This window comes from Lampetra planeri, chromosome 20 (assembly GCF_965212315.1).
Source record: "Lampetra planeri chromosome 20, kcLamPlan1.2.h2, whole genome shotgun sequence".
Classification (NCBI taxonomy): Eukaryota; Metazoa; Chordata; class Hyperoartia; order Petromyzontiformes; family Petromyzontidae; genus Lampetra; species Lampetra planeri.
Genome location: NC_136126.1, coordinates 577140 through 589589, shown reverse-complemented (window position 1 = coordinate 589589; position 12450 = coordinate 577140). Strand labels below are relative to the sequence as shown.

Genomic DNA, 12450 nt, shown 5'->3' with positions numbered 1-12450 from the left:
CCCTCACTTGCCCCTCGGCTCCACTCCCAGTGATATTCCTGTGTGCTGGGGATGTACTGCGATCTGTGAACAAAACTGCAGGTGTAATTAACTTTTTAATGGCACCCGCACCAGTGTGAGCCTGGGGTAAAAGCGGAGTTCCCCCAATCAGACTGCATTGATGGGCAGTGCAGTCTGTATGTCTCTGTGTGGGCAAAGTTATTGCCGGTATATTGTTTTTGTAGCGCTGTATATACATTGGTATTTTACTAATAGCAATTTTGACTCCCTAGGAAACAATGATGTCAAGAAAGAGAAAAATTGACTCGGTGTAGGATATTCAAAAAACAGTGGAATTATGATTACTTTTTCATGCAGTACAAGGAAAGAGCTGTGTGTCTGATATGCCAGAATATAGTGTCTGTGTTCAAAGAATACAATTTACGTCGACACTATGAAACTCAACATGAAGATAAATATGATTGTTTGGTCGGAGAAGTGAGAAAAGATAAAATATTAAAACTGAAAAATACATTAACAACTCAGCAAAATACTTTTGTGAAGCAGAAGCAGCTAAATATTTCATCACTGCGAGCAAGTTTTCAAGTTGCCAAGCTAATAGCGTGCACTGGCAGACCATTCGTGGAGGGAGAATTTGTTAAAGAATGCCTTCTTTCTGTTGCCAAAGAGATTTGTCCAGAGAAGGCCGATTTATTTAGTACAGTGAGTCTTTCAGGACCTACAATTACACGGAGGATTGAAGAAATGGGAGACAATTTGCATCAGCATTTGCAAAACTCCACAAAAAAACTTTCCTATTTTTCTTTGGCACTCGACGAAAGCAATGATGTTCGTGATTCTGCACAACTTCTAATTTTTATTCGTAGGACGAATGACTATTTTGAAGTCACAGAAGAGCTTGCTGCACTGCAAAGCATCAAAGGAACAACTACAGGAGAGGATATCTATGAAAAAGTTTGACAAACTGTGAATGGTTTGGAGCTGAACTGGGCTAAACTAGCCAGTGTGACATCTGATGGTGCTCCTAGCATGGTGGGGTCTAAGAAAGGAGTAATTGCTCGCATTAACCAAGAGATGGACAAACATAACCATTCTCATCCAATAGCCATACACTGCCTCATCCACCAACAAGCGCTGTGTAGTAAATCACTGAAGTGGGACTCTGTTATGAAAATTGTGGAATCTTGTGTTAACTTCATTAGAGCTCATGCACTAAACCACAGACAATTTCAGGAATTTCTGTCTGAACTAAATGTTGACTATGAAGATGTTCTGTACCACACAGAAGTCCGTTGGCTGAGTCGAGGGAGAGTTTTGAAACGTTTCTATGACTTACTTCCACAGATTACAGCTTTTCTGCTTTCAAAAAACAAAGAAGTACCAGAGCTCAATGATGCAGAATGGAAATGGCACCTTGCCTTTCTGACAGATGTAACAGAGCTACTCAACAGTTTCAATGTGCAACTTCAAGGAAAGGGGAAGCTCATCTGTGATATGCAATCACATGTCAAAGCATTTGAAGTAAAATTAGGCCTCCTCATCAAACAAGTTAAGGAGTAAAACTTCTGCCATCTCCCCACAACTCAAAATCTGTTAGCAGAAAAACCATTGGTTGCAATTCCCAAACAAAAAATGTGTGCATTCACTGTAAAAATTGCAAAAGGAGTTCCAATTTAGATTTAAAGAGCTTCATCTCCATGAACAGGACATACAGCTTTTCCGTAACCCATTTTCTATTGACATTGAAAATGTGGATACAATTTACCAAATGGAACTGGCTGAACTGCAGAATTGTGACTCTCCGAAAAGACGCATTCAAGTCAAGCAGCCTTCATAATTTCTATGCATCTCTCCCCTCTGAGACATATCCTCATCTCAGGAACCATGCACTCAAAATGGCAACCATCTTTGGCAGCACTTATGTCTGTGAACAGACTTTTTCCAGAATGAAACATTTGAAATCTCCAACCAGATCTAGGCTAACGGATGCACACTTGCATCACTTGTTACGACTAGCAGTGACAAATATGGAACCGGACATTGACCATCTCATTAGCCAAAAGCAGGCCCATAGTTCCCATTGAAATACTCGCAAGTTTGTTGATTTAACTTAACTTGTTTTTCATTTTAAATATTGTATTTGTTCCCGTTTTGTTTCTTCACTTCAAAATAAGATATATGCAGTGTGCATAGGAATTTGTTCATAGTTTTTTTTTAACTATAGTCCGGCCCTCCAACGGTCTGAGGGACAGTGAACTGACCCCCTGTTTAAAAAGTTTGAGGACCCCTGGTTTAAATGATCATTTTTATGGGGATGATACTCAAAACGTATTGGCAGACCAGCCTGGCACCAATGCTGCTATTTAAGTGCTGTCACATTGTTTATGAGGTCAAGAAGACAATGAACATACATTTCTTGAAGCATAACTCTGACAAGACCGTGATCATGCTGCTGGGTTCTCTCAACTTTCTTCATCAAGTTTATGGCATCAGTATGACTGACTTTAAATCAGTTCATTCTCTAAGGTGCGGAATCTTGGAGTAATTATTCATCCTGGCTTGAATTTCGAGTGATACGTCTCTTTTTTTCATGAGCTTGATATCACATGCATTCATTCACCTCTCTCAATACCGGAGAATGACAGACTTCTACCTGTGTTTATTTCATCGAAACTTAAGGAATACTGAAATTCCTCGCTTGTCGGTCAATCAGGAAATGTCCTAACTCAGCTGCAGCTCAACCCAAACCTCTGATGCTGCATCCTATTTCCTGAAGCACCACCTGCACAGACCGCACCTCCTGCCACTCACCTGTAGGCTTCATGATGAACAGAGACATCTTGGCACGGTTGGAAACACCGCTGAGGGATTTGGCCGCGTGGCCGGGGATGATACTGATAGGAAGGCGCAGAGGGGAATTGACCCGAGCGGGCGACTCGACCGACACAGAGGCCCCCTTTGGCGTCACGTCACCGGCAGGCGACCCCTGCGAGGGGACGGCTTCCACCTTGACTGGTGACGGAAGCTCAGTCGCCTTCTCGGGCCTCTCTACAGGAGGGTTGCAAGGCCTCGCTTCGCTGGCGTCGTTAAGCCCGTCAGCGTTGCTGGCCCTCACTTTGGGCAGATGATCATATCCTTTGATGGTGGTCTCCAACTCGGTCAATTGCCTGTCGCGAAGTCCGGAGTCACCTCCTGTTGTCAAAAGGTATGGTAAGGGGTGACAGCCCAACATAAATATATAAAAACTCAACCTGGAAGAGTTGCTGCAAGATTTCCCTGTTGCAAAGTTCACTCAAGAATATTTATCTGATTACATTCCAAATGTGCCACCATCATTACATGTGTGCTCCTATTAAAACGACTCTAAAAAATAAGCCATGTCGGTAGCTAGACACGATCGTTTGTCATGAAGGAATAATTTGCAAGTTAAAGCAGATCAAAGTAATAAAGACAGGCCAACGTGGTGAAGACAGAACGTTGTGGTATGACACGCATTTGTAGCAGTGGAAATACAGGGTAACGATATAATATCAATCCACGATTGATTGAGTGCCTAGCCTTGCCGTGCAGGACGGGGGGATTAGTTCACCATGCAGGTTGGTCAAGGTGGGGGACACAGAAATGGGACCATAAAAGTATTGTCAAACAATGGATGCTGCTGCACTGCCCACTGCTGCCCTACATGTGGTACTGCAATCATATTGCGAAATGGAAGAGCATCCATTTAAAACGATTCTAGCAAAGTGCACCTCCATGTTGAAGAACAGCCCGAGAGGCTTAAGTAGCAAAACTGTCTGAAATCACTTCACTTGCCTATTTATCCACACTCGGCACAGACCTTTGCTATACTCTGAAACGTGCATTCATCATGTATATTAATGCAAAATGTTTCATTGTCATGAGCTGCATTCATAATTATAAGTTTAAGCCCTTTGTCAGTCCTCCACTGGATGAAGGCCTCCCAGCCAAGTGTTGGTCGTGCAGGTTGCTTGACCATACTTCACCACACTGGTCAGTGCTGGTTTGTCAAGTGGAAGACAGGTGTATTAAGCAGAAGAAAATTTGAAAACGCTAACTTAACAAAAGCATGCATTAGTGATGAGGCCGGGATCAACAACTCGCTGCACTTGGGAACCTCATTAATCCCTGGGCGGGTGAATCCTGCATTCTAACCCTGGATGTTACCCGGCCCTCTCACTCTACAGTGTTCACAAAGTATCAATACACAGTCAAGTACAAGTCTACATCATCGTGGAATGCTTTAATCTCTGCCGACCGAGTCATCATTGAAACAGATCTTCTTAGGTCAATGGGCTTTACTCGGGGAAAAAACATTTATGATTCTGAATCTTCTGACATTACATTTCATTGTCTTTCTAGGTTGCCGAGTACCTAAATAAACCAAGACAGACACATGTGGCTCAGCGGTCGATCGCGAAGCCCCCAATCGTAATGTTGGAGTTCAAATCCTGGTTTGGGGTTTATTCAGCTCACCATCCCTCCAGAGTGAATCAAATAGGTATCACTATGTAGGGCAGTCAGCTGTGGTTGTCCTACAGATAGAATCATCCCTGCTCTAAGAATGGGGAATTTTCACCACTGGCCCATGGCTGTCTAATGGGAGATTAGCACCATCTCTAACTTTATACTTTTTTGCCCTGGCTGTGGTGTGTAAAAGAAGACCAGACAAACATGGAAGGATTAGGCATAAGATTCAGCTCTGCAGTGAAAATAATGGAATACACAGCATTAGGCAGATCGTGTAAAGTGTATTGGGACTTTGTTGACAATCTGTAGAACATATGTGAAGGTTTCTGGGACACTACAAGCAGCACTATTAAAAAGACAATTGCCGAATAAGCACATTTGCGAGCCTGGCAGCAACTCCACATGCTGCATACCTTGCATATCACCCGCAACCTTGTTGCAGTCGCGTCCAGCCACAGTTACCTGGGATTCCACCTCCTTATCAACCTGTACAGCAACAACGAAAATATAAAATCAGACCAAAAACGTTCTCACGAAGCCAAGCATTCAAATGCCTAAAGCCACATTTTAATGGAGCGACGGTGGTGCAGTGGTTAGAGCTGTGAACTCAACGACCATACTTCCATTCCCAGCCACAACATGAGTGGTGAATTGTCTGAACCTGGGCCTAACCTTCAACAACCTGCGACGACCAGTATGGTGAGGTATGGACAAAACAGGCCTTCAACCATCAGTGGATTAACAAAGGGTTGAAATAACGCTTGCACCAAATATGAAAAACAAAATGGCTTGAATTTACATTATTGTTACTTACTGTACTTATATTATGGGAAATAATTGCAGTGTGAGTAGGAACGCATGCGTGTGTGTCGATGGTCATCTGTCAACAGATGAAATAGACTGTGGGAACTACTACAGGTCAATGTCCATATCTAAAGCCTTCCCAGCAGACCACGAGACAAGACAAGGGCCAAAAAACATCGGAGGAATTTTCCGTTTTGATGCGTCGTTCCAAAAATGACAAAAGTAATGACCTCACTGCTAAAAGCAAATCGTCTCACCAGCCAGCCGCTGCAATACGGTGCACTTTCGAAACTGACGTGTACATTTCACAAAGCGCGATTGGCAAGGGTCAGAGGCAACAACCGTCGAACGCCAGCACCATCTGAAACGGTTTTAAATCGGAAACGACGTCGCACGCCTTTAGACATAGCAATTAAGTGTAAAGCGATTAGCAAGATGAACGACAAACAGATGTTATTCCAAATACTCGCCATCAATTAAAACGCTTTACTACTTGTAGGTCTTCGAAAAGTCTAAAAGCCAACTTGCTGCTTTTCCACTCGGAGAACAAATCAACCTGAGCATTGCAAGCAAATGGTATTTTTGGCAGCTATTCATCTGCGTTGTGAAATAACTCATGGAACCATCATCAATTGCAGACCAAGAGGTTTACCTCATCGATGCAACCAGCACAGACGTACAACCCACAACTGGAAGCTATAGACACTAACCCCACCTTTTCCCAGCAGGTTTTGCAAGATCCATTGATTGCAAAGAGACTGCCAGCATGGCAGAAGTTCTGCAGTTAGCCAAAAAGGAAGCCAAGAGAGTACAGTACTTTTCAAATACCCACGATAGCACTCTCTCAAAAACAGTGGGCCTGCCTTTGGCTGGCATGCTGGGGCTGTATGAAGGTTGCTTCACATTAAAAGGAGCTAGAGGTTGCTGCCTGAGCCTCCACATACAACCTTTGAAGAGTGCTCATCACACCTCCAGGCCATTACTGTACTCGACACTTCCCAGCAGACAGCCAAGGACAGGAAACCAATTGCACGCAGGGCACGTGCCACGAGGACGCCTGTGGCCCGCGCGTGCACCGTGGCACGCGCGCGCGCCACCGCTACCTGCAGCCCCCTCTCATCACGAACACGTGAGGATTGCACAAGCCCAAGATGGCCGCCGCTGCCACCGCCGCCTCCTCCGCCGCTCATTCCACCGGATCAGCTGACACGCCGCTGCTACCGCTCTTTCGTTTAGGCCAAGGGCCGATTTCAAAATACGAGTCCCACCCCACCCCACCCGACTCGGGGAAAACCAACCACCACATCGTTCGGGCAAAGACCTGCACATTTTTTCGAGACTGCCATTCGGAATTATAGGCAAAACGTTCGGCTTTTCTTGTCGTTTTTTTGCAAGGATTCCACCAAAAAAGCCCTTTTATCAGCACAACAAAAGGCAGGGATGGCACACTCCACGCCAACCTATGAATAGCCACGATTGTGACTCGCCTGCTAGAGGTCTTTGCAGGGCGTGCACATCAACAGCCGGACGTTTTGTTGACCAATGACTTTAGCATTGTAACATCAGTTACATCACACTGACCTGTCCCGATGTTGCCAGCACGCATGTTATCGAAATTAAACTGGACACTCAATCCAAGCACACGACGGCATGTGGGATTACCGACGCAATGTCGGGCCTGCGTTCTCCTCCCTCGTGTGTCAGCTCCGGAGTAACAATGGAGCCGAATCAAATCTCTCCACCTTTGTTCTTTTACCAGTTATGTCGCTTCGTACTTGCACACATTTTGTTCAATGACATCACCTGTCTTTGTTACATCAGTCCATCTTATTAGGTGTCTCCCTCTCCTGCTTTGTTCCTTGTACTCACTACGGGATACGATTTGAAGTGTGTGTATATGTACAGTATTACTAAAAAGCGCTCTGCGTGTATTTGTGCAGCACATCCAAACCATGTTAGTCACCCGTCCATGCACGGCCACGAAGCGGGGCTCGTCACAGCATAGAGAATACGTCGTTATCAGCAGGAAGAAAGAGTGACATTAGACAAACAACCCACGTACACGAAAGTGTACTTTAACAACACCATGTACAGCTCTTACAAGAGAAAACAAGGAAGTAGACGACCGACCGAACAGTATCACCGTTTCGCACGAGCCCTCAATTGCCACATCTCCTCCTCAGGCATTCCTGACATTTTCAAGGGACTCTGCTTTCCGGTTAGAAAAACAGGGCTCCTCCTGCCAGAGCAGGCAGCCTCGGATGGACAGAGTGGTCTGCAGACCTGTCCTGCCGCCACGTGGTTTCCATGGTCCTGCCTGACAAGGAGACGACCCGAGATTATTTGTTTACCGAGTCACGGCAGGGCCCACCGGAGGACCTGCGACTCCGTCCAACTCTATGATGGGCCAACTCGCGTGACATGCCTTCACTACCGTCAGCTGCTAGCTTTCCCACCTCAAATAACCATAAAACAAACCCTTCATTGCGACAATAACAGAACTATATTCTGTCTACACACACACTCTTTAGTCCATCAGCCGATTGGTTTTTCAGACAAATATCCAGCAGAAATTGTTAATGCAAGCAAACTCTGGTCCAGTTTCGACATTCTGGATCTCATCAGCAGCCAGGCTTGTTAAACAAATACTGCTCGGTTCCCAGATCTAATTGGCATGAGATGTTACCCAAAGAGTTTAACTGCAACGATTGGTCGTAAAATGCAGACAATGCCTTCACTACTAAATTGTTTTCACAACTAAACTATTCCTTAAATACGATGTCTTATTGTCAACAGATAATAAAGTTTAAAATGACAGCTTCACTGCAATGATCTATTCAAATTGAATGGTGGCGCAGTGGCGAGCACACAATTTGCTGTCAATGTGACGATTTCAGTTTGATTCCACTAAAGTCACTGGTCAGTTAAAACGAAACCTGTAATCAGCAGCATGGTGAAAGATAGAAAACAATCATGATCGACAGTGCGATATCACCTTCATCCAGCAGTGGATTGACGAAGGTTTAAAATGTAGCATTTTTGTGTATTTAATTACCTGTTAGCACGCTGCTCTACGAACCTGGCCACCCAAGTTCGATTCTCAGCCCAGCTAACATCAATGGCGAGCCATAACTAAGCAAGTCCTGGGGTCCCCCCTTCAAAACCAGTACTCGCCAGCAAGGTGAAGTATGGTCAAACATCCAACATGACGGACATAGCATGGGGAAACCTTTATCAAGCAGTGGATTGACACATGCCTTTATGTTTTAACATTATTTATATAATCTGAGCTGTCTTTGCTACAAAACAGGTACTACTAAACGAAACTTGCAACTAAATACTGTAATTCCTTCAATAAAATGTACCGTCTTCACAATCTCACATGTCATCACTACAAACGAGCTAAGATGGAGAAGCCTCATATCGTTGTTTTAATAGGAACTTCCATCACCACCAGAATTCAACCTTCGCCAGAGAATTCTGCCTCAAATATCAGAGCTGTCTTTACCAGAAGATGTCTTCAATAGTAGTGGTATAATCATTAGCAAGTGGTATCCTAATTACCAGAGCTACCTTCACTTTTTCACCAAAGCTGATTTCAATCACATGTTTATGATACTGCATTGACATTAGTGCACGTGCACAAATGACAACTCACATTTTCTCATAACACTGCCCTATAGTTAAATTATAGGCGGCGCTTTCGGTAATGACCCTTTCATAGCAGAGATGATTTCGAAGGTGCTAAGTTTAATCTGGTGTGGCCTTCACTATGCTCCAGCATGTTTTGACATGGAGTCACTTCTACAATGAAAATAAACTCACCTTCCCATGCAACACAGGAACACAGTAACTCCCCTCATCAGTCAAACATCACGTGCTCTGCTGAACGCTCTCTTTCTTGCATTACTGTTGCTGAACACAAGCCCACACGGCCCGAAACGCCAAGCGGTCAGCAACAAACAGCAGTGTTTGAATGAAGCGGGAGGTGAAGCGCTTGACACAAACATGAGGGCTTGGCCGTAGGGTTATGTCTTCAGGAGACACCCAGCTGCATGAACACACAATGGATTATTACTGAACATTTTATTTATTGAGCCGTCTGTGGTTAGATCAATTCCGCTAAGGACTTCCAGATCATCACAAAACCACCGCGTATTTTTTTTACCAAAGGCAACGAAAATGAAAGAAACACAGATCTGCTATCCACGCTGGCACATGCCCTAGCCATGCATGAGTCCAAAGTTCGAATATCTTCACCCAAGAGGCTGAGAACGGCAAAGTACAACCTCCTGGGGCTCTGAGGAGGACAAAGCCGAATGCTGCGCCTGGATCAAACTTCCACAAAGCAGGCACTCAAGACCTCACAAGCCTCTATCTCTCATCTCCACTCCCCTCTCGTCCCACTGAGCAGCACTGCCAGCGTAGAGGATCGCCACGCGTGGCTGCGGAGAAGCAGGAGCAAGAAAGACCCGCCACGATATTTTAACTCCACCATCCATCTTCTCCATCACAACCTCCAAACTCAACAAACACCACGTACTGCTCCAACACCTCCTCCAAAACCACCTCCATCACCATCACCACCGCCTCCACTGCCACCTCCTCCACGCACAACCGCTACCACATCTTCATCTGCTCCTCCATCCATCTCAGCGCCCGAACGTGCTGGCCACCACGCCAGGCCGGGGCCCCGCAACCCGCATTGCGCGCCGCGTGCCGCCCGCGCGCGCGCGTCCCGCGCCGCCACGCAGGGTCCGGGGCCCCCGTCCCCCCCGTCCGCTCCTGGAGCAGAGGCAGCGGGAGGGCGGAGCGGGGGCTGCCCTCGCATTCCTCCTGCACCAGAGGAGAGGGGGTCCTCTGCGGGGGTCCGGCGCTCGGTCGTGGCCTCGCGAGGGGTCCCCTCGGCGCGGGGTCCCTGCTGGGGGGGTCCCGCGGCTGGGCGCGGGAGCGCGGGCGAGGACGCGGCGCGCCGCCTCCACTCACCTCGCTCGGCGGGGCGGCCATGGCCGACGGGCGGCAGCAGCGCGCACGCGCGTCGTGACGTCACGGCGCGAGCGGGACCGTCCGAACGGGGACCCCCCTCAAGCCTCCACTCACTTATGAGCCCCCCCCCACACACACCAGGGGGGGCATCAGAAACAATGTAGAGCCACCCAAATTGAGACGGTTAGATGGTTGGAAAATTAGTATCTCGTACACGGGCCCCACCCCCACTCAGGAAAAAGGGGGGGGGGGTCTAAGCAGCCAAGAGGTAGCAAGGGGCCCCCCTCTCGCACCGGCGCTCTTCACACGGAGTGGCTCAGTCCAACGCTGATCTCAACACACACAAACAATCTCGCACATGGTATCAGACTAGGGATACTTCGCACGAGGTCCCCAAGAAAAAAAACCGAAGATTTCTCAGGAAAGGGAGGGCCCTTTCACACGCGAGTTCGCTCACTCAAATGGGACCCTTACAGGGGGGGTCCATGACAGAAAAAGGGGGGTCCATGACAGAAAAAGGGGGGTCCATGACAGAAAAGGGCGTCTCCTCCATGGGTCTCAGACAAGGGTGCCTCACACACAGAGCCTCTCGCCCTAACGGGGTTCTAAACAACGGGGCCCTCACACGGCATTCTTGACAGGGGGTACCCCTACGGGCTACTTACACAAGGGGTTCCTCTCAAGGAGCCCCTCTCTCCAGCGGAGGCCACAGCAGTGCTTGATACTAGAGGTCTCCTCGCACAAGAACCCCCCTCACACACCGACAAGGGCCGCCCTCGGGGTCACAGGGCTGGCACACCTTCCTCCAGCAGGGCCCATTACACGGGGCCACCATGGTCCCTGTCGATCTCCTCCTCCTCATCGTCGTCATGACAATCATCCCATTTGCCAAGAATTTGGCTGCGGAGGGCAGTGCAACAAACTTTGGGTAATATACTGCACAGTACTTCTATGCTCCCCGACTTCACCAATCCCCACTGACCAGTGTGAAGTCCTATGAACCCCACGATCCACAGTGCGTGCAGAGGCCATCATCCAGCAGTAGATTGACAAGGGTGTTGTACGTGTCACCCATGATTAGAGCCTCACTGCGTCTCAAGACGTGTCCAGGAGGTAAGTGCACTGTGATATCTGGCCAATATAATTCATGCCACGTAGTAAGAAACCACGTACAAGAGGAACACTCAAAACTCCGCACGGACAGATTAAATAATCCATTGCTCTACCGCCATCTCTTGGCCACATCGCAGCCCAAGCGCATACTTGCCTTTCTCATCCCAATCTGTTTCATGCCACTCAGCTCACCCTATTCCCTGCAATCGTGCACATACTTCTCAAGCTGGCGATGGTGATTGTGAGATACGAGACCATGGTGGTTCATTAGTTCGACTCCTTTCCGAGGTAACGAGCTTCACAGGGGCTGGCAGAGACAGCTAAATATATCGTGTTAAGTTCTCTAAACAAACATCTCCTGGTATAAACATCTCGCAAAGACTTCCCCTCACCGTTCACCATAGAATACAATATACGTACAACAAAAAACTGAATACATTCGTCAATAACACTGCCTTAAAATAAAACTATACAGTCGGTAAAGTTTCAGGCAATGGCTCTTCTTCACAGCCCCTGGTGTAGGTAGACGATGACGAGTTGGCATGCGGACGCACTTGCAGCACTAAAACCAAGTTGCCCCACTCCTCCTCCTCCTTCTTCTTGAGGCCCCACCACCGCTTTCCCTCTCGGTGTCTCCGACTGTTACAGCCTCACGTCGGGTATCTGCTCGTGCCCCCTCGGTGTGGAACTCTCATCCCTTTGCACAGCCGCAACATCAAATGCACTCTGACTTTCAAGAAACGTCTAAAGGCCTCTCTCTATCTGTGTGGGTGATGAATTCGAGCAGCCCCCAGCTTGGCTCCACGTGTTATAAATATTATTTCTAAGGCCGTGAGACCAGACGCAACTTTTGGATGTCACCCTGACTAAGTGACCTGAGCCATCGGCGGCAGCTGCCGGTAAGACATTGCAACAGAGAGTGTGCAGTGTGTTGTTGTTCACGACAATGTGAGAATCTACACGGCACGGCCGTGGGGCCCTCAACGTCGTGAGAAGCCGCGAGCCTGACAGGTAACGATCATAGAGAGCTGACAGGTAACGATCACTGAGAGCTGACAG

General features: G+C 47.4%; 1 protein-coding gene across 1 annotated transcript in view; it reads right to left on the bottom strand.

The window, feature by feature from the left end:
• LOC144724190 (uncharacterized) overlaps positions 1–11113 on the bottom strand; it is a 38185-nt gene extending 27072 nt beyond the window's left edge. The window contains exons 1-4 of the mRNA XM_078603105.1: positions 11044–11113; positions 9836–10230; positions 4902–4974; positions 2812–3192 (exon numbers count right to left, since the gene is read on the bottom strand). Coding sequence (XP_078459231.1) covers positions 2812–3192; positions 4902–4974; positions 9836–10230; positions 11044–11113 — 919 coding nt within the window. The remainder of the gene's footprint in view (positions 1–2811; positions 3193–4901; positions 4975–9835; positions 10231–11043) is intronic.
• Between the last annotated feature and the right edge of the window lie 1337 nt (positions 11114–12450).